At 43.9% G+C, this 21818-nt stretch overlaps 1 protein-coding gene across 2 annotated transcripts in view; it reads right to left on the bottom strand.

Moving 5' to 3' along the window:
- The window catches only part of LOC139598994 (mothers against decapentaplegic homolog 2-like), an 81458-nt gene that overhangs the window by 16696 nt on the left and 42944 nt on the right, over nucleotides 1–21818 (bottom strand). Inside the window, exons 3-5 of one of the 2 annotated variants that reach the window (XM_071445924.1) lie at nucleotides 3445–3534; nucleotides 2120–2313; nucleotides 1491–1625 (exon numbers count right to left, since the gene is read on the bottom strand). In XM_071445924.1, coding sequence (XP_071302025.1) covers nucleotides 1491–1625; nucleotides 2120–2313; nucleotides 3445–3534 — 419 coding nt within the window. The remainder of the gene's footprint in view (nucleotides 1–1490; nucleotides 1626–2119; nucleotides 2314–3444; nucleotides 3535–21818) is intronic. The other variant, XM_071445925.1, reaches the window with a different exon arrangement.

Below are 21818 nucleotides of genomic sequence, written 5' to 3' on the forward strand. Positions count from 1 at the left end.
GTAGTAGTATTAATGGAACATACAGCCCCAAGAGCCATCCTGCACCTTCACGACTGTCATCTTCCCAGCTGTAAGTGAAACCAACCTCTCTGTAGACCATGTACTGAGACAGTATTGTGGTGCAAAGCTACCACGGTCTCAGTTTGGCCTACTGCTAAAGAAAATGGTTCTCTGAATCAGGCTGTCAAGACACACAAGATTTATCAGAACCTAGCTAAGTGTTCAAGATTAAGTCAGCCAGGTCAAATAAAGTAAGATGCCATTAATATAACAGGAGGGTGTCAGTGACAAAGATAAGGAGGCAAGGTGCGGTTAGCTGCATAATCATTTGAAAATCATGTGAATACCCACAATCACCTTGAACATACTTCCTGCAAATAACTACCTAGCTGCTTTAGCTCATTTCCATAGCACTGGATTTGCAAATGGTAGCTTTCCAGTAAGTTGTTAGGAAATGGTATCAAAAGCCCTCAGATGGAGTCAAAAAAGGCATACATCAGTTAGGAAAGCAGCACCAATTTCTGTCCCCTTAAATTGCTCTTTAAAGATCTGCTGTCCCTAGGTGACAACAAACATGGCCCAGATTAAACAGATGAGAACAAATTTATTGCATTTTTAATGCCATTTCAATTTTTGGATGCATTTAAAGAAAACACAAACAATAACCTGTTTAAGACACATAGATACAATTTCTATATTGCACATATTTGAGTTTCAAGTAATTTTATTCTTCAAGAGAGTCTAGATCTGAATTTTCAGCTTGTTCATAACATAGCTGCATTAAACATTTACGAGAAAGCTTCAGCTTTACTTGGTTTTACACTCCAGGCAACTTCCTAAAGGGATAGGAAACACAAAGTTGGGGCAGGAAACAAAGTTCACTGATTTTATGTTTCAGTAACAGTACCAGGTTTTGGGTGCACTGTAGCAGGGTAGTCTTGGGGTGGGGAAGGGGCAAAGAAGGGGAAGAAGGAATTCTTTGATTTCAATATTGTTAGGTTGCTCTTTCATACTAAAAAGACAAAACTGTGCACACAATAGTAACAAACACACAAAGCAGACCTTGATCAATTGTGGACTACAGATCAAAACACTAAGTCACTCATTTGCAACTTAAAGTATTCTCCACAAACTACGTGGTGAGATTGAGTAGTAAACTGCTGCTCAGTCTCCAACACACAGCATTTGGCAACCCCTATATGCTTGTAAAACAGATTGAAGGCAGAAGACAAAGGTCTATTTTTCACTCATTAGCATTCTGAATCTTAAATAAGCTACTGAAACCAAGTAAGCAATATAGTTTCACACAGGATCGTGTTCTGCAAACAGCAATGTTCAGGTATTTCCATTGGAACTAATACACAAAATCAACTAGATCTAACTTATTGGCACATCTTGCAATTAATTTGATCACTTAGGAGCATAAAATTATCTTTGTTTCAGCGGCACAATGTCAAACATACTGTTTACAGTGAAAGTTAAGAAAATACCTGGTATGTAATTGCTCTGTGGTTCAATTCCAGCTGGAAAGTTAGTGTTTTCAGGAATGGAATGGGTATAGTCATCAAGAGGCGGCAGTTCTGTTAGAATCTCAGTGTGCCGTGGCACTAGTACAGGAGGCAAGACTGGAAAAGCAAAATTCAAAGCATTGGTAAGACCCTAAAAATGCATGCTTCTGTGAGCTAAAAGGAAAAAATATCTATCTAAACCATCTAGCAATATCTTCAGATGTTTTGAAATTTTCTGAATCTCAGTACTGCTAGTATTATGATTGTACTGATAGTGGTAGAAACAGATTCCTGAAGTGCCTCTTGAATAAGACTATTCCACAGTAGCAAAGGTGAATCATCTCTGTTCTCCTTTTAAGTCTGGGCCATATTTAGCCATCTGGAAACTACTAGTGGTCCTGGAAATGTTTATCGGACTAAAGGTATCTCCACATTCATAAAGATTTTTCAGTAACTTTACTATTAAAAACTATCAGGGGTGGTTTTCTCAAAAGCTGTATCTCTAAGAATCTTGTACTTTTGGCAAGAGAAAGCATTTTTCTCTTTTTCACTTATAACATGCTGATCAAGCGCATACAGATGCTATACAAAGTTAGAAGTAGTTTTCCTACCTGGTGTCTCCACCCTCTGGTAGTGGTAAGGGTTTACACATACTTCATCCTTTTTAAGATTAAAAGCATATTCACAGTTTTCAATTGCTTTAAGTTCATGGTGACTGTGAAGATCTGGCCAACGCCACAAACGACAGTAAATAACATGTGGTAATCCTTTACGATGAGATACCTGTAGACGGCCATCAAGAGATCTGGAGGGAAAAGATGTTAAAAAGTTTTTACAGACTGCATGCTCTTAGCCACTTAAGAAAGAGTGTACACACATGGGATGGGTAGTTTATTCATTCTCAGAATTCAGTGGATTGATACTGCTAGTGACATTTATACTCTTGTTGAAAAGCTTCAAATGTGATAAAAATGATCATATCAGTAGTCTTTTAACTTGTATTTGGGTTGCTCGAATCATTGGCAGTTAAATTTAGAATTCATTAAAAGCCACTTTACCTCCAACCAAGTATTTGGGATGATTGCTTCATATATTTTTTTAAATGCAGAAGAGAGTTGTTAAAAAAAAAATCACACACTTAATAGTCCCTTCCACTACTAAACCTCAAAGCTTTGCTGTGGCATAGATGCTTTATGGCTTTAAGAATTCCCAAAGGACTGCAAATAAGCCTATAAGCAGTCAGCTGCCCAAGTGATCCACATGGCAGTATAACTGCAATGCAAAAAGCATGAATGCACATCTTTTAAGGACTGTACAGTTTATCTTCTTGACTTTGTCTGCCTTACTACCAGCTGAAATAATTTTGCTAGTTTTAAGACAGACTGCATATGCTTACACAAATGCAGATGTTTATGATTGTTATGGGATGGGAGACAAACCTCAATACAGAAATCAAGTAATGTGACATGAAAAAATAAAGACCCTGTTTAGAATTTGCCTGCCATTAACTACTGAAGAATTTACAAACAATTCTTTAGTAGCTCATATCTGAGCCAATTAGCAAGATTTAACTGAAAGCTTGTGACATACAAAGCAGTTAAAATACTTTGTAAGATTAGGCCTAAAGAATCAAGCTTCCCAACTTTGTTAATATAAATACCAAATCATATTAGAGCTTGCATTTAACAAGTCTTCCCATTCTTTCAATGGCACTGTCATGAAAAATCAATATTGCAGAATTAGAATTTCATTGGTCAAAACATCAGCTGATAACACTTGGATTTCTACACTGGCAAGCAAATATCTTAAAATGCTGTACCATGAGAGGCCTAGGAAGCATTTTAGTCTATTTTACAGCTAAAGCATCCCATTACAGACCCTCCAAAGCAAATCCCTCCCACAAGATTTCTATGATGCAAGAGGGCAGAATATTCACCTGGTTTGTTCAGAGAAGCTGTAAAGGCCTGCTGTATCCCACTGATCTATCGTGTTTGGTGTACTCAGTCCCCAAATTTCTGAACAAGTGCTGTGCATAATAAATTAAAAACAAAAACAAAAAATTGATATGAATATGGAACATGGTTATTCAAAACACTATGGTGTCAAACATGGAAAAACATACAGCATACTTCCTTTCACATAGAAGATAGAGCATTGTTTGACTTGCATTTAGACTGACATCGCATGCTGTATTTTCTATATGAAGGAGGCTATCAAAATGGAACAAGTGATTCAAGGTAAATGATAAATGTTTTTAAAAGTTGAACAAGTTCTCTGCTTTTAAGAAGTCAGAACAGTTGTAACATCACTTAAAAAAGGCTAAATTTCTTCAGCCTAGCTCTTAAAAAATTCTGTTTTAAAGGGTAGTTTCTGGGTTTGTTTCTTGGGGGGGGGGGGGTTTGTTTGTTTTTAAACATAAGCTTCCTGAAGACTTCAAACAAATGCCATGTATATCTGAAACTGAACGTCACAATCTAACTTTCAGGTACCATCACTTAAGCACTAATCTCATTCTCTATGCACATACTAACTTGCTGCTTTCCCCAAAAGAGGAAAATTCAGACTTTAAGGAAAAGCACATCGTAGCTAATACTTTTCACTGTTTTCTGTACTCTCCTTGATTAAAGAACTAAATATTCTTTTCCACAGTATACAAAACACAGAATGTTTAACACAGTTTTACAGTATAGCATTTTATGATTCAGCTACAGGGTAACAAACCTTTAATTGCTAAATCAAGAAGAAGGAAAAGAGAGACAACTAATTTTTTACCAAACTGGTTCAAGGACAAGATCACAACAGTAAAGAAAAAGGAGCCTTCAGTCAGAGGCAAAAAGTAAAGGCAACATCAGATTTAAACAAAGCAAGAAAACAGCATGGGTTTGTAAACAGAAAGCAGACTCAGAAGCATAAATCCAGCTCAGCTCTATCACAGACTTGCTCTGTGATCACTAAAAATGGACAGTTTATTTTTATACAAGTGACATACAACTAGACTTCGCACCTCAGAAATTATGAGAATTTGGTTCAAAAGCAACTTACATCTCTATTTCCTAATTACAGAGCCTGAAGTTTGACTGTCTGCTACAGTCTCTAAAATAAATAGCCTCTGAAAAGTTGCAACAGAAAGAAAAGAATCCAAGTTCACCAAACTCCTGGTTTTAAATATAGGTGTTGCAATTTAAACTACTAAACTTAGCTGATACCGTCACAAGTTTGGATTGAGTACTTAAGGGAAGAGAAGTAGGTATTTTTATTTCCCTTCTCTACAGAGGGAAAATTCAGTAGTGTTATGAAACAAGAAGACATAAACATAAGTGTGGGCTACTGATGAAGGGAATTAATGGTTCTTGTCCCCTTCTTGCCTGTCCCAAACACCTCACTTTTAGTGCCATTCCAGGGAGGCTGAAATGTTCATGCAATTGAGCAGCAACCCAAATCAATCAACTGGCTATCTGACCACAGAACATACATGGCAGAAAATTTAACTTTTGAGAGTTACTTTTCATCTATATCACTTCTATTCACTGTAGATCTTCATGAGCACTACGAATCAGGAATAAGACTATAATTGTGGACAGCAGTCTGCATTTATCACAAATAAAATTGTTACATAAAATATGGCCTTTGACATTTTACTGATTACGGACACAAGTAAAATATTGTAATAGCGAACATTTGTCTAGTAGAGAGCAGCAGTGTCAGATGAGAAGGCCTATTCTCTGATTTAGATCCAGCTCTTCCAAAGAGCCAACTCTCCTGAACAAGTTACATCTATCTCAGACACAGGCAGCATCACAGATCTCTAGAAAGTGGGCAAAAAGGGATCCTGAGCATCACTATATCAGCAGAGCATACAGCCTCTCTTTTTCACATTCCTAAAATGTCTCTAGGATGGTAGACTGCCAGAAGCTGCGTAATGATTAAAATAGTTGCCCTGAAGACGCATAAGGCGCCTGTGGGATGCCAGGGAGCATTCCAACACTGTACTGTGTCCTTAAATATTCACCACTGCTGCTTGTAAGACAGACCATCATATACATTAAATCAGAAGAACAATCAGCAGACACAAAGCCTGCTGCATATTAATTGACACAGTCAGCTCATTACCTTTGAGCAATGGATCCTTTATACAAAGCAGTGCTCCAAAGCTGACACTATTACAGATTACACATTCCCAAAATTGTGGGGTGCATCACTGGTGAAAGCATGGCATGCCACACATTTGCTGCACAAGACTTAAGATAGCACATGCAAAAGTAAAATTTCACAGTTCCTGACAAAGCATGATGAATAGGAACAGTATTTTATATTGCTAACCTCTTCTATCTATAAATATTCAAACTATCAAAGCTGACAGCATATTTCATAACCTACAGAACGAAAAATGGTATCCTGAAGTGACTGCAACAGTCATAGGTTACAATGAAGCTCAGGACACCATGGAGGGAAGGCAGGCCAGGAGGTACAGAAAAAGCGAACAGTTAGAAATTAGAGCAAAACTGCTCTAACATACAGCAGCTTACATGACATGCTATCTTCCAGAATGTGTCTGCTTAGAGTTAGGATTAATAGAAATCATTTACTAGTTCATCTACACTATGACTATACTCAACTCCAATAATGCACAATCAAACACAGAAAAGCCTGCAGGAAATCAACCCATACAATCAATAAAGTCAGCTCAAAATAGCTTTTACTGTTCACTGGAAGAAACATCTGTGGAAATAGAGTGGTCTCTCCACTCTCCTGCTTACATAAAAGATCCATTACCTGAGATTCAAGACTGTCCCCCCACTATATCACCCAGATGGTAAACAAGGCCTCTTAATATTCACACACATACACACTAAATCAGAATGAAATTCCTCACAACCCTAAAAAGCATACTTCATGCACAGCACTTCCATGAAAGACCACAATATGTTCATTCATATGCAAGCAATAGCCTGACAGAGGGCAAACACATCTATTCATCCCAGAAAGGTGATGCTGGAAAGGTGACTGCATTCTGAAAGATGTTTAAACAACCACTGTAATGCAACCACTAAAACCCTCTGAAAGGGAAACAGGAGTACAGAATTACTGTCCCAAAATAAATAAGATGCATTCTCTCCTAAACCTACATCCAAAGCATCCAAAACCCCTTGTGAAGAGTCCTTTCTATTCCTTATTCCATAAAGAATTTAAGAGAATCAAGGATTAACATCTGTACTCATAAGTTAAGTCTTGTCTGGAAATATTCCCATGCCCTGGAACGTGATCATTTATGCTAGAAAGCAGCTAGGACATTCCCCAGCACTGGGCCATGCCAATTACTGTTCTTCTACACAATTCCCAGGTTTGTGAATGGCACATCATCAGAACCACTTCAAAGATATTTACATATGAAGTACCAGAAACTCTATACAGAAGTTGCTAAATATAATCTTCTTCAGTCTCAGAAAGCAGAACTGTAAAGGAGCTTAAAAGGCACCAAGTTCAGTTGACAGCCTTCTCTTTACCTGAAGTGGTAGCACTAGAGAAATGGCAAATAAAACCTGAAATGCAAATAGCATCATGCTTGTCAAAGCCCACATTATACAGAAATCATTACAGAATGGTCTTGGACATTCAACTTGCTTATTTGTGAAATATTACGTTGAGCCACTAACATTTCTACTGAATCTTTCGTATATTTTAGAAACTACAGCCACTAAGAAGTTTGCCAACTCCACATTCAAGGCAATCACCTCCATTTGGTTTTTTTCCTGCATCCTATAATCACAAGCATTTCTTCCATTTAATCTGTCTACCCCTGCATTTTCTGAGGCATTTGTAGTGCTGGAGCTGTGACTGAAACAAAAAAATAATTTTAGTAAACCATGACAGTACCCCATTTATCTGTTTTAAAGTAGGAGATTAAAGTTTTCAAATTATAGAATTGTTATGCAAAATCTTCCCTATAGATATGAGCCTGACATTTGTTTTTACTCACATTTTCACTGAAAGACTAAACAAGAAAAATGCAACAAAAAATATGATCAGGTTTTCACTTGAACTGGAGAAGTTACTTAGCACAGGGACACAAACACCTTTATACCAGCCTAACATTTACAGGACTTACTACCTTGACTTACTAATTTTGCCAGGGGGGTAGAAAAGAGGTGCAGAATTTGCTTTGAGAGCTACACCAAGCTATCAAAACAAGAGTTAGAGCAGTAAGAAATGACCACTAGATTTAGAGAATCCTATTTTCTCACAACAAATGGGCAAATGCCAATGCATTAACATTGCTCATGGCTGCTTGTGTAAAATTTGCCTGAGAAAACAGGTTGAAGTCTGCAGATTAAAGATCTGTACCTTGTATACTAATTAGTTTTTGTTTGTGTGGTTGGGGTTTTTTGTGGGGCTTTTTTTGGTTCATCACTGGTGAAGCTCCTCTGAAGACACTGTCCCATTACACTCCACTGATACTAACTCTGAGGAAAGGATCAATGAATTGATGGATGAAAGAACAGAATCCTTCCTCTCATACCAGTTTTCTTTCTGATACACCTAAGGTTCAAGAACAGCTGGGAGGGAAACATGCCAAACCTTTGGAACTAGTTCAGAGAGGGTCTCAAAGACAACAGTAATAGGAAAGCCTGATTTGACAAGCTTAGGTGTAATATAGATGAAACAAAGCTATTAAAAAAGTTAATTGGCTTACATACAATATTGTATTCAGCACAGACAGTTCCTAACAAGTCTGCCAAATTCCACCTTGGACTTCTGGTGGGCAGTCTTTGGCCTGTTTAGGACATTTATTGACAGAGTACCTGGGGAGTCAGTCCTGAAAGGCAAAGGTGTCCAGGAAGGCTAGATATGCTTTAAAAAGGAATTGTTAAATATTCAGGAGCAGGTTGTCCCCATGTGTAGAAAGACAAGTTGTCAGGGAAAGACCAGCCTGGTTAAACAGAAAATTTAGTCTGGAACTTAGGGGAAAAAAAATCTATCATCTCTGGAAGGAGAGACAGATAAATTGGAAGGACTATAAGGATGTCACAAGGGACATATCTAGGGAAAAGATGAGAAGGATGAAAGCCCAACAAGAACTTGATTTGACCGCTGCAGTTAAAGACAAAAAAAAGTTTCTATAAATACATTTGCAGCAAAAGGAGGGTCAAGGAGAGTCTCCATTTATTGAATGTAGAGGGTAGTGTAGTTTAGTGTCAGGGTATTGAGTCAAAGAGTCAGCTGGAAATATATTTAGGATAATTGAAAACTGTAGATGAGTCGAGGGGCCAGCTAGGAATACAATTGGGATAGTAGAAGATTGCATATTTTAGTTGAGATTTTAAAATTAGTTAAGAAGCTAAGTTAGTAATATAGGTGGCAAGAATCAAGTACCTTAGTTAAAGAGTAACAAATACATTAGGAAAGAGAAGCTAGGAGTGACAGGGATAGATGTAGCAATTGTGAAGGAGCAGAGACCATAGAAATACCTTGCCTTAAGAATAATCAAACAGTTAGGAGAGGCTTGGACCGTGACCAGCAGATCAAAAAGTCCTGCCAACTGGCCATGGGTGAAGAGTTCACCATGAGGAAGATGGCTTTCTTCCTCCCATACCCCCACTCCCTTATTTCAAAATCCCACAGACCCAATTAAGGGAGTACAATTGCACAGCAGTAATGTATATTTCAGCTGATTATAATACAAAGTGGGCAGGTAATGATTATGTATTATGTGTCCTTAGAAACCACTTGGATATGTAAAACCTTTTCTGCATAAATAGAGAGCAGGAGTCTGCGACTCCTTGCACATGTATTTGGAAATGATTCCATGTGTCCAGTGTGCTACAATAAATACTCTTCTTTTCAACTTTAATTAGTTGAAGAGTCATCTGTCTGTGCATCAGTATGAAGAAAAGGTATTTGATGGCTTCTTTGCCTCAGTCTTTAATATCAAGACAAGTTGTCCTCAGGATAACCAGCTCCCTGAGCTGGAAGGTAGGGACTGGGAGCTGGATGAAGGCCCCATAATCCAGGAGGAGATGGTTAGTGACCTGCTATGCCAATTAGATACCCACAGGTCTATGGGCCCAGAGGGGATCAGCCCCAGAGTAATGAGGAAACTGGCAAAAGAACTTGCCAAACCACTCTCAATCATATACCAGCAATCCTGGTTAACCAGAGAAGTTCCAGCTAATTGGAAATTAGTAAATGTAATGTCCATCTACAAGAAGGGTTGGAGGGATGATCCAGGGAACTACAGGCCTGTCAGCCTTACTTTGGTGCCAGGCAAAGTTATGGATGATCCTGAGTGCCACTACATGGTACATGCAGGACAATCAGTGGATCAGGCCCTGGCCAACATGGATTTACAAAAGGAAGGTTCTGCTTGACTAACCTGATCTCCTTTGTCCCGGGTAACCCAAAATGTTATTGTATTCCATAGCTATCTGTGCCCAAAATTGTTACTGTCTCTTTAAGACCCTGCAATGCAATGGTGGGGCAGGGGTTGCCCGGGGCTTTTAAAAGTTGGAGCATGCAGGGAGCCCTCTCTCTCTTGCCATTTTGACTCTCTCTCTCTCTCTCTCTCTTTCACCTTGTAGCTCTTGCTCAAGGCTCCCTTTTGTGGTTTATTTTCTGTTTCTCTCTGGCCTCTGGAGGGGGTTGTTTCAGGCAGGTTTCTGGACTCACAAAAGTAGCAACTCAAGAAGCTGCATTTCATGATCAAAAACTGTTTCAGAGTAAAACTTGCAACACCTGTCAGCAGTGCGAAGTCTAAGCTGGTCTGGGGTTGGGCTGCCATGCATGAGTGCCTGAGAGTCCATTTTCTTCCCCCCCCCCCCCCCCCCCCCCCCCCCATGAAAGCAGAGACCCAAGACAGCAGTGCCACCTCCGGCAAAGTCCAGTGGGTGGCAGGCAGCAGGCAGCAACAAGCAGTAACACTGACCCTCACAAACATCAGCAATCCCCATCTTCCACTAAACTGCTTCATAAGCTCCTACTTTCCTGTTTGTTTTTTTTTTTCCAGGGGCAAGGGTGCACTGAGCGGGGTTAGTCTGCCATCTCCCTTTTGTCTCACAGACAACACAGGCACCTGAAGAGCATGCCATCTTGGAGGGAGGGCTGCCACTGTCTTTTCCTTTTGTCTCTCTACACACGTGGCGAGCACCCTCTTGGGGAAGGAGACACTTTGCCATTTTGGGTTTCTCTGTTCACAGGGCGTCTGTGGGATTTCAGCAACTTTGTAACTAGTGTCTACAACTTATTTTTTGCTTGCTGATGTTTCATTTTTTAGTAAACTTATTTTTTCACTTATATCTACTTGTATTAGTTTCTTCTTATTGGTGGGAAGGGATTCATTAAAACTAAAGAGGTAACTCATTTACATCCACCTTAAATTGTCTTAAACTAAGACACCTTCTATGACAAAGTGACCCACTAAGTAGATGAGGGAAAGGCTGTGGATGTAGCCTATTTAGAGTTCAATAAAGCATCTGACACCATCTCCCACAGCACCCTCTTAGAAAAACTGGCTGCTTGTGGCTTGCATGGGTGCACTCTTGGATGGGTAAAAAACCAGCTGGATGGACAGGCCCAGAAAGTTATGGTATATGGAGCTAAATCCAGTTGGTGGCCGGTCACTAGCTGTGTTCCCCAGGGCTCAGTTTTGGGGGTGGTCCTGTTTAACATGTTTATTGATGATCTGGACAAAGGGGTCAAGTGAATCCTCAGTAAATTTGCAGACAATACCAAGTTGGGTGGGAGTGCTGATCTGCTCAAGGGTAGGAAGACTGCAGTGACATCTGGATAGACTCAATCAATGAGCTGAGAACAACTGCATGAGGTTCAATAAGACAAAGTGCTGGGTCCTGCACCTGAGTCACAGGAACCCCATGCAGCGCTACAGGCTGAGGGAAGAGTGGCTTGAGGGCTGTTTGGCAGAAAGGGACCAGAGGGTGCTGGTTGACACGTGGCTCAATATGAACCAGCAGTGTGGCCAAGAAGGCCAATGGCATCCTGGCCTGTATCAGAAATAGTGTAAGCATCAGGACTAGGGCAGTGATCATCCCCCTGTACTCGGCACTGGTGAGGCCGCACCTTGATTACTGCGTTCAGTTTTGGGCCCCTCACTTCAAAAAGGACATTGAGGTGCTGGAGCATGTCCAGAGAAGGGCAACAAGGCTCATGAAGGGTCTAGAAAACATGTCTTATGAGGAATGACTGAGGGAGCTGGGGTTGTTTAGTCTAGAGAAGAGGAGGCTCAGGGGCACCTAACCTCTCTCTACAATTATGTGAAAGGAGGTTGTAGTGAGGTGGGAGCCAGTCTCTTCTGCCATACCTGCAGTGAGAGGACCAGAGGAAATGGCCTTAAGCTGAGACAGGGGAGATTCAGATTAGATATTAGAAAAAAAAATTCACTGTTAGGGTGGTCAGGCATTGGAATAGGTTGCCCAGGGAAGTGGAAGAGTCACCATCCCTGGAAGTGTTCAAGAGACATCTAGATCTGGCACTGGGAGATATAGCTTAGGGGTTACATTGATGGTGCTGGGTGGTGTAAGGACTTGAAAAGCACAGTTGCCCATCTCAAACACGGTCAAGGCCACGGAGAGAACCTGCCAAAAGCCACAGGAACAGGAACTTGAGATAAGCACAGAGAGGAGGAATTTGTGACAGGAAGGTGCTAATTCCAGGCTGGGCAGAGGTGAGATCTGGCTAGCACATACTGGTTAATGCATCTGGACAGAAGCAACTGCTCATACACATATCATCCCAAGTTTTAGGCATGCCATTGTGATCATCCCATAGATACCCAAAACTTGGACTGTGTAAAGTTGGTACCCCCAGAAGAATGACTCTGGGATCCCCACAACAAAGTCCAGGGTGAAGGAGAACTCAGAGGATGCTGTAGGATCCACATGTGGTGACTGTCTTCTGCTCTCTCCTCTTTTCTCTCCCTCTTTCTACTTCCACTTTGCTCTCCCTCTCCTCACTCATCCCTCTTTGTCTCTCTTCTCTCTCTCCTCCCTTCTCTCCCATTCTCTCTCTCCTCCTTTCTTTCTCACTCCCTTCTCTCTCCCCCTTTCTCTCTGCCTGTTCTTTCTCTCTCCCCCTTTCTCTCTCTCATGAAAGAACTTTTGTTGCTCAAGGCCCCACTTGAAGAGGTTCTTCTTTCAGATCATTTGACAGAGGGGGCTCAGAAGCTGGCTATAAACCTAGAACATGCATTCTCCAGAACCCCACAAGGCCTAGAAAAGCTTGTGTTTCCTTCTTGTTAGCTGGTGAGAAAAGTTGCAATTTTGTTAACCACCTCTGTAAGCACATGACAGCGTCCAACCTGCCATTTTATTCCGAAGGTCCCTTGACCTTTCTTTTCTTTTTGACAAACTCAGTTTTTGTCCTGGTTTAGGGCAAATTTGGTAGAGAATCTCCAAAGGGGGGCCCCTCCAGTAAGCAAACCCACACAGCCCCTCCCCCCAACCAGTTCAGGAAGAATTCCTCAGAGAGAAGTGGAATCTGTTTATTTAACAGGCACAGCACCCCCCAGCACACAAAATGAACAATACCGGATGACACCACTCTTTCACCGCTCTGAAAAGATGAAAAATTCAGAAAATCTCTCTTGGGGGTGGTCGCTCTGTTATCAGTCCGTCCGGCGCTGGGGCAGCTGCTGTAGCCACAGGGTGCAAACTCTTGGTGTTCCCAGGTCCCAGTCTGGAGCAGGTTCAAGTTGGTCCAAAAAAAGGAAAGGAGAAACAGTCCAGGAAGATATTTGGACTGTTTAGCTAAACTAGTTGTCGAGGTTTAGGGCAAATTTGGAGGAGAATTTCCAAATTAGGGCTCCTCCAGTAAGCAAACCCACACAGCCCCTCCCCCCAACCGGTTCAGGAAGGATTTCTCAGAGAGGAGTGGAAAGAACCTGTTTATTTAACAAGCACAGCACCCCCCAGCACACAAAATGAACAATACCGGATGACACCACTCTGAAAAAAGATGACAAATTCAGAAAGTCTCTCTGGGGGTGGTCACTCTGTTCTCAGTCCCTCCGGCGCTGGGGCTGCTGCTGCAGGCCAGAAGGTGCAGGATCTTGGTGTTTCTCAGGTCCCAGTCCGGAGCAGGTTCAAAATGATCAGAAAAAGGAAAGGAGAAACCGTCCAGGAAGAAATTGGACAGTTTAGCTGAACTAGCTAAAGAGCAAAAGCAAGCAGAAGCGAAGCAAGCAAGAGCGAGAGAGCAAAAGCAAAAAGAAAAAGCAAAAGCTGCAGTCTCTGTGTCCCGCCAGGCTGATAAGAAAACCAAAACAAAACTTCCCCTCTTCAGAGCCGGTCTTAAAGGTACAGAACATAATATCCAACATTAACAGAACACATGAATGGGGATACAAGCATCATAACGTCACCCTAGGACATTCCACCCCTTATCCCCATATCATCAACATACTACCACACATCATGCATTTATTCACACAAAATTTCCATCTGCTCCCCCAAAATTTACAAGCAATACCCATCATGCCCTCATCACATCCCCACACTGGACCACTGAATCCAGGCCCTATACTACAGAGCGGCAGGATTTCACCCCTTTCACTTTACTCACTCAAAGCTCCATCTATCACTTGCTCAGACCTTCGACACTTGCACATCTCCTTCTCCATCTCCCACTTGCCCAGACCTTCAACACTTACACATTTCCTTCTATCTCATGTCTGTATGGTTTAATGTACAGGCAATGGCAGTAACATCCAACAAACAGTGATATTGCATATCATTCTCACCCCACAATCAGATCTTCCTGTGGTACACATCGTGTTGTTCCATCTCTTTGCATTATCCACCATGTGCAACCTGGTCCCTGAGCAAAGACAACCCCACAAATGGGTTTGTCTGCACTCAAGGCAGAATTGACCCACACATTCTTCCCTAACAAACCTCTAACACGTACCACTGGGACTTTATCTCCATCTATTACATTCAGGGACTCAAACTGGGCAGGACCTGCTCGGTTGGTGGAACCTCGGGTGTTAACTAACCAGGTGGCCTTTGCTAAATGCTGCTCCCAATTTTTGAAAGATCCCCCACCCAAAGCTTTTAGCTGGGTTTTTAGTAGTCCATTGTACCTCTCCACTATGCCTGCAGCTGGTGCATGGTAGGGGATATGGTACACCCACTCAATGCCATGTTCGCTAGCCCAGGTGCTGATAAGGCTGTTCTTGAAATGAGTCCCATTGTCTGACTCAATCCTCTCAGGGGTACCATGTCTCCACAGGATTTGCTTTTCCAGGCCCAGGATGGTGTTCCGGGCAGTAGCATGAGACACAGGGTAGGTTTCCAACCATCCAGTGGTGGCTTCCACCATGGTCAGCACGTAGCGCTTGCCCTGGCGTGTCTGGGGCAGTCTATCTGCCAGGCCTCCCCATACTTGTACTTGGACCATCGCCCACCGTACCATAGGGGCTTCACCCGCTTGGCCTGCTTGATGGCAGCACACGTCTTACAGTCATGGATAACCTGTGAAATACTGTCCATGGTTAAATCCACCCCTCGGTCTCTTGCCCACTTATAGGTGGCATCTCTGCCCTGATGGCCTGAGGCATCATGGGCCCATCGAGCTAGGAATAACTCTCCCTTGTGTTCCCAATCTAGGTCTATCTTTGACACCCCTATCTTTGCTGCCTGGTCTACCTGCTCATTGCTTTGGTGCTCCTCATTGGCTCTACTCTTGGGGACATGGGCATCTACATGGCGGACTTTCACAGGTAGCCTCCCTACCCTGGTAGCAATATCTTTCCACTCATCAGCAGCCCAAATTGGTTTTCCTCTACGCTGCCAGTTAGCCTTTTTCCACCTCTCCAGCCATCCCCACAGAGCATTGGCTACCATCCATGAATCAGTGTAGAGGTAGAGCTTTGGCCATTTCTCTCTTTCTGCAATGTCCAGGGCCAGTTGAACGGCTTTGAGTTCTGCAAGTTGACTTGATCCACCTTCTCCTTCAGTAGCTTGTGCAACCTGTCGTGTGGGGCTCCATACGGCTGCTTTCCACTTCCGGTTCATCCCTAAGATGCGACAGGAACCGTCAGTGAAAAGAGCATAGCGTGTTTCCTCTGGGGGCAGTTGGTTATATGGAGGAGCCTCTTCAGCCCGTGTCACTGGTTCTTGTTCTTCATCTGTGACACCAAAATTCTCACCTTCAGGCCAATTTGTAATTACCTCCAAAATCCCAGGGCGATTCAGTTTACCTATATGGGCGCGCTGAGTGATAAGAGCAATCCACTTGCTCCATGTGGCACTCGTGGCATGGTGAGTGGAAGGAACCTTGCCTTTGAACATCCACCCCAGCACCGGTAGTCGGGGTGCCAGGAGGAGTTGCGCTTCTGTACCAATCACCTCTGAGGTGGCTTGGACTCCTTCATAGGCAGCCAAGATTTCCTTCTCTGTGGGAGTGTAGTTGGCCTCAGAGCCTCTGTAGCCTCGACTCCAAAATCCCAGTGGTCGACCCCGAGTCTCCCCAGGCACCTTCTGCCAAAGGCTCCAGGACAAGCCATGGTTCCCGGCTGCAGAATAGAGCACGTTCTTCACATCTGGTCCCGTCCTAACTGGGCCAAGAGCTACTGCATGAGCGATCTCCTGCTTGATTTGGACAAAGGCGTGTTGCTGCTCAGGGCCCCAGTGGAAAGTGTTCTTCTTGCGGGTGACCAGGTAAAGAGGGCTCACGATCTGACTATACTCAGGAATGTGCATCCTCCAAAAGCCTATGGCACCTAGGAAAGCTTGTGTCTCTTTCTTATTGGTGGGTGGAGACATTGCTGTGATCTTGTTGATGACGTCTGTAGGAATCTGACGCCGTCCATCTTGCCACTTCACTCCCAGGAACTGAATCTCACGAGCTGGTCCCTTTACTTTGCTCTTTTTAATGGCGAAACCAGCTCCCAGGAGGATTTGGATGATTTCCTTTCCTTTCTCAAACACTTCCGCAGCTGTGTTCCCCCACACAATGATGTCATCAATATATTGCAGATGTTCTGGAGCCTCACCCCTTTCTAGTGCAGTCTGGATCAGTCCATGGCAGATGGTAGGACTGTGCTTCCACCCCTGGGGCAGTCGGTTCCAGGTATACTGCACTCCCCTCCACGTGAAAGCAAACTGAGGCCTGCATTCTGCTGCCAGAGGAATGGAGAAAAATGCATTGGCAATGTCTATAGTGGCATACCACCTCGCTGCCTTGGACTCCAGCTCGTACTGGAGCTCTAATATGTCTGGCACGGCAGCACTCAGTGGTGGAGTCACCTCATTCAATGCACGGTAGTCCACAGTCAATCTCCATTCTCCTTCAGATTTTCACACAGGCCAAATGGGGCTGTTGAAGGGTGAGTGGGTCTTGCTGACCACCCCTTGGCTCTCCAGCTCACGGATCATCTTATGGATGGGGATCACAGCATCTCGAGTGGTTCTATACTGTCGTCGATGCACTATGGAGGTGGCAATTGGCACTCGTTGCTCTTCTCCCATCAGACATCCTACTGCAGATGGATTCTCAGACAGCCCAGGCAAGGTGTTCAATTGCTGGATGCCCTCTGTCTCTACAGCAGCTATCCCAAATGCCCACTTGAGTCCTTTTGGGTCTTTGAAATACCCACTTCAAAGGTAGTCTATGCCCAAAATACATGGGGCCTCTGGGCCAGTCACAATAGGATGTTTCTTCCACTCATTCCCAGTGAGGCTCACATCAGCTTCCACCAAAGTGAAATCCTGGGATCCCCCTGTCACACCAGCAATAGAAACAGACTCTGTCCCCACATGTCTCGACGGAATTAATGTTCATTGCCCGCCAGTATCAACCAAAGCTTTATACTCTTGTGGTTCCGATGTGCCAGGCCAACGAATCCACACAGACCAGAAAACACGATTTTCCCTGGCCTCTACCTGGCTAGAGGCAGGGCCCCTCTAAGCCTGGTTATCCTTCTTTCCCTGGGCATATGTCTTGGATGTTCCTTCAAGGGGATCAGACGTGGCATCATCAGCATCATACCTGGTGGTTCGGCTACGGGCAACTGGAGCTGCTTTCTTCCTGGTGGCTTCCTTCAATTCATGCACCCGTCGTGCCAGAACAGCAGTAGGTTTTCCATCCCACCTCCTCATATTTTCTCCACAGTCACGCAGGTAGAACCACAGCTCTGTTCGTGGGGTGTACTTTCTCTGGCCATCTGGGGAACGTCTGCCTTGGATACCAGAACCTCTGATCTGTATTGCCGAGATTTGGAGAAGGTCTTCTTTAATCTCCTCTCTGAGCTTCTTATGATTCTCCTCTATCTTATCCTCTAAGTTCTGCAGATGTGTTTCTACCGCTGCAATTCTGGCATGTGTTGGGCCATGCACAGCATCTGCATATGCTCGGAGCTTCCTTGCCATATCCAGCACAGTCTCGTCCCTCTCATCCCGCTTCATTATGGCTAGGGCAGAAGCATATTCGTGTGGCCCAAGTCGCACAAGTTTTCGCCACATCACAGACGTGCATGGCACCAAGTCTGGGTTCCTAGTTGTCACATCATCTGAGAAGATAATCTCTGCCACTGCCATCTCTCTCAGGCGTTGGATCCCTTGCTCTATGGTCTTCCACTGTGTCTGTTGCATATAAAGATCATCTGCACACAGGTATCTTTGTGCAACACTTTCCAAGACCCGTGCCCAGAGGCTCTGAGGGTTTGCCCCCCTCATCATTCCTTGGTCAATGACAGGATCATGGGATAGGGATCCCAAATGCCTCGCTTCTGTGCCATCCAGAATTGTAGCCTCGCCTGCAGCATCCCAGAGACGGACTAACCAACTAATTATAGATTCATCAGGTCGTCGGGTGTAATCCTTCTGTAAGCCACGAAGGTCCTTCAGGGAAAAGGACTCAATATTTGCATCTGGTCTTGCACCTGCTGCTTTGACTCCTGATTTTATGTCAGGAGGCATTGAGGTTCCTTCTGCTGCATCATCATCATCATCATCATCATCATCCACTGGTCGATTGGTCTTGTCTGTGCATTTCCCACTTCTGGTACTGGTAGCAACAGCCATTGGTTTAGCTGCTGGCTTAGGCTCACTATCTGGTTTGGCTGCTGGCTTTGAGCCTATGGTGTTCGCTGCAGCCTGAGTGACTGGGATAGCTGATTTATCTCCCTGCCCCCCTGCCTCTGTCTGCTGTCCTACAGTCTCCAACAGAGTGCGATAAGCATATGCCAGGGCCCAGCTCACTTCAATGACCTTTCTCTTCTTAGGCTCATCCTGGTATTTCTCTTTCAGATATTTCCCCACCTCAGCTGGGTTCTGAATTTGTTTATGGGGAAAATCCCAGACTATAGGGTCGGAGAATTCCTTCAGGATTTGGCCCATTTCCTCCCATTTCCCACACCACTCAGGATGTTTCACACCTGGGTCTACTCCTGAGTCAGGGGTCTCATCAGCCCGTCTAGAAATCTCAGCCCTCATTCTGGAGAGACAGCAGACTGTATAGAAGAAGGTTACCAGATTGAATACAAGAAAGATGGTTTCTCTAACATTCAGGGGAAACTGAACATCCTTTACTACTGATGCAACCGATTCATAGGAGAAGAAGGAAAGCAAAGGCTGAAAAGCCTCATTCCCTGCTGCTCCTCCTCTAACAAACTGGATGAATAACCATAGCCAGGAACCATTCATACCTGGAGCAAACCCCAACATGTTTATAAACTTCTTGCACATCATTGCCATCAAGCCCAGCAGGATAGCTATTCTGGTCACTGCCCCTCTGCTGTAAAAACTACGTATGAGGGACAATACTAGAACTATTTCCGGATAGGAAAATAAACCTAGGGACCACAGAGGTATTAAAATCTCGAAAAACCCTAGGGACCAGAAGCACATGCAAGCCTTCACCCCAACACTTATCATGAATTCAAAAAGCATGGCTATTAACTGCTTCAAACAAACAGAGAGTAATGGCAACCAAAATACCCTCAAAACAGGGTTTTTCCACTCACTCTCTCGAGCCCAGCGTTGGGCACCAATATTTTGTTGTGGTTTAGGGCAAATTTGGAGGAGAATTTCCAAATTAGGGCTCCTCCAGTAAGCAAACCCACACAGCCCCTCCCCCCAACCGGTTCAGGAAGGATTTCTCAGAGAGGAGTGGAAAGAACCTGTTTATTTAACAAGCACAGCACCCCCCAGCACACAAAATGAACAATACCGGATGACACCACTCTGAAAAAAGATGACAAATTCAGAAAGTCTCTCTGGGGGTGGTCACTCTGTTCTCAGTCCCTCCGGCGCTGAGGCTGCTGCTGCAGGCCAGAAGGTGCAGGATCTTGGTGTTTCTCAGGTCCCAGTCCGGAGCAGGTTCAAAATGATCAGAAAAAGGAAAGGAGAAACCGTCCAGGAAGAAATTGGACAGTTTAGCTGAACTAGCTAAAGAGCAAAAGCAAGCAGAAGCGAAGCAAGCAAGAGCGAGAGAGCAAAAGCAAAAAGAAAAAGCAAAAGCTGCAGTCTCTGTGTCCCGCCAGGCTGATAAGAAAACCAAAACAAAACTTCCCCTCTTCAGAGCCGGTCTTAAAGGTACAGAACATAATATCCAACATTAACAGAACACATGAATGGGGATACAAGCATCATAACGTCACCCTAGGACACTAGCTAATGAGCAGAAGCAAGAGCAAGCAGAAGCAAAGCAGAAGCAAGAGAGAGAGAGCAAAGCGAAAAGCAAAAGCAAAAAAGCAAAAGCTGCACTATGTACTGCCCCGTCTCTGTGTCCCGCCAGCCATGGGGGAGCAGCTGATAAGAAACCAAACCAAAACTTTCACTCTTCAGAGCCAGGCTTAAAGGCACAGAACATAATATCCAGCATAAACAGAACACATGAATGGGGATACAAGCATCATAACGTCACCCTAGGACACTAGCTAATGAGCAGAAGCAAGAGCAAGCAGAAGCAAAGCAGAAGCAAGAGAGAGAGAGCAAAGCGAAAAGCAAAAGCAAAAAAGCAAAAGCTGCACTATGTACTGCCCCGTCTCTGTGTCCCGCCAGCCATGGGGGAGCAGCTGATAAGAAACCAAACCAAAACTTTCACTCTTCAGAGCCAGGCTTAAAGGCACAGAACATAATATCCAGCATAAACAGAACACATGAATGGGGATACAAGCATCATAACGTCACCCTAGGACAGTTTTCCAAAGAATCTGAATTATTTTCTTCCCTTTCTAAAACACTTCTTCTGCCTTATTGCCCCACACAATGTCATTATCAGTATATTGTAGATGTTCAGGGGCATCACATTTTTCCAGTTCAGTTTGGATCAGTCCATGACAAATAGTAGAGCTGTGCTTCCAGCCTTGGGTGTATGGCAGGGCTGGCATGGGCTCCATGGCCAAGGTGCACGGGGGTTGGAAGTTGACTCTGCAGGGGCAGCGGTGTAGCCACATTTCTCTTCACAGAGAAAAGCAAGGCACAATTCTTCCCAAGAATATTTCTGGGTTTCACATTCTCTGAACCTCTGAGAAAGGAAAAACAATTCTTATCTTATTTGCTGTGCCTGTGTTTGTGCAAAAGTAGAATGCAATATGGAGATTGTTTACCCAAAGTGATGGTGTTTTGTTTCCTTGGCCTATCAGGGCCAAGTGTGTGTGTGAGTCGGGACTGCTGGCCAACAGTCACAAGATTCTGTGCAGTTGAGTGCAGAGTTGAGTGCTTGGCAGATTCAGTTTAGATGTAATGTAATATAGTGTAATATAGTATAGAATAATATAGTATAATAAAGTAATTAATTAGCCTTCTGATAAGATGGAGTCAGATGCATCATTCCTCCCTGCCACAGGGCATTCCCTGCAAACTATAAGTGGTGAACCCCGACGTTGGCTGTAGCCTGGACTGAAGAACCAAGACCCTGAAATCAGGCAGAGTTCGCAGCCGAGGCTGAGCACAGAAGAATTTGCCAAATCTTCCCAGAAAGCTTGTCCAGAGATCTTTGTGGGACGGACGGGAGCAGCCTGTAGGACCCCATGGACCCCGAGCCTGGACATTGCCGCCTGCTTTCCCTGAAGAGGTATTAACCCTTTCCTGCATCTCCCAAGGCGGAGACCTGGTCTTTTCTGGCCGTGTTTGGCCCGCTGGCCTTAGAGGCAGGGGTGGGGAAAACTCTTCTGTCAGGCACTGCCAGACTGCGATGGGCTTTGACTTTGGCAAGAGATGTCTGTAGACTTCAGCATTCAATTTTCATGGGGACAGAGACTCACTTTGGAATTCTGGGAGCTCAAGATTCGTGACCATGGAATTCTCGTGTCCCAGCAAGAACAAGTTTTTTGACTGGGCAAGAGTCTGTGAGTTC

This window comes from Agelaius tricolor, unplaced genomic scaffold (genome assembly GCF_023055355.1).
Source record: "Agelaius tricolor isolate 1412-34295 unplaced genomic scaffold, bAgeTri1.0.p SCAF_21, whole genome shotgun sequence".
NCBI lineage: Eukaryota > Metazoa > Chordata > Aves > Passeriformes > Icteridae > Agelaius > Agelaius tricolor.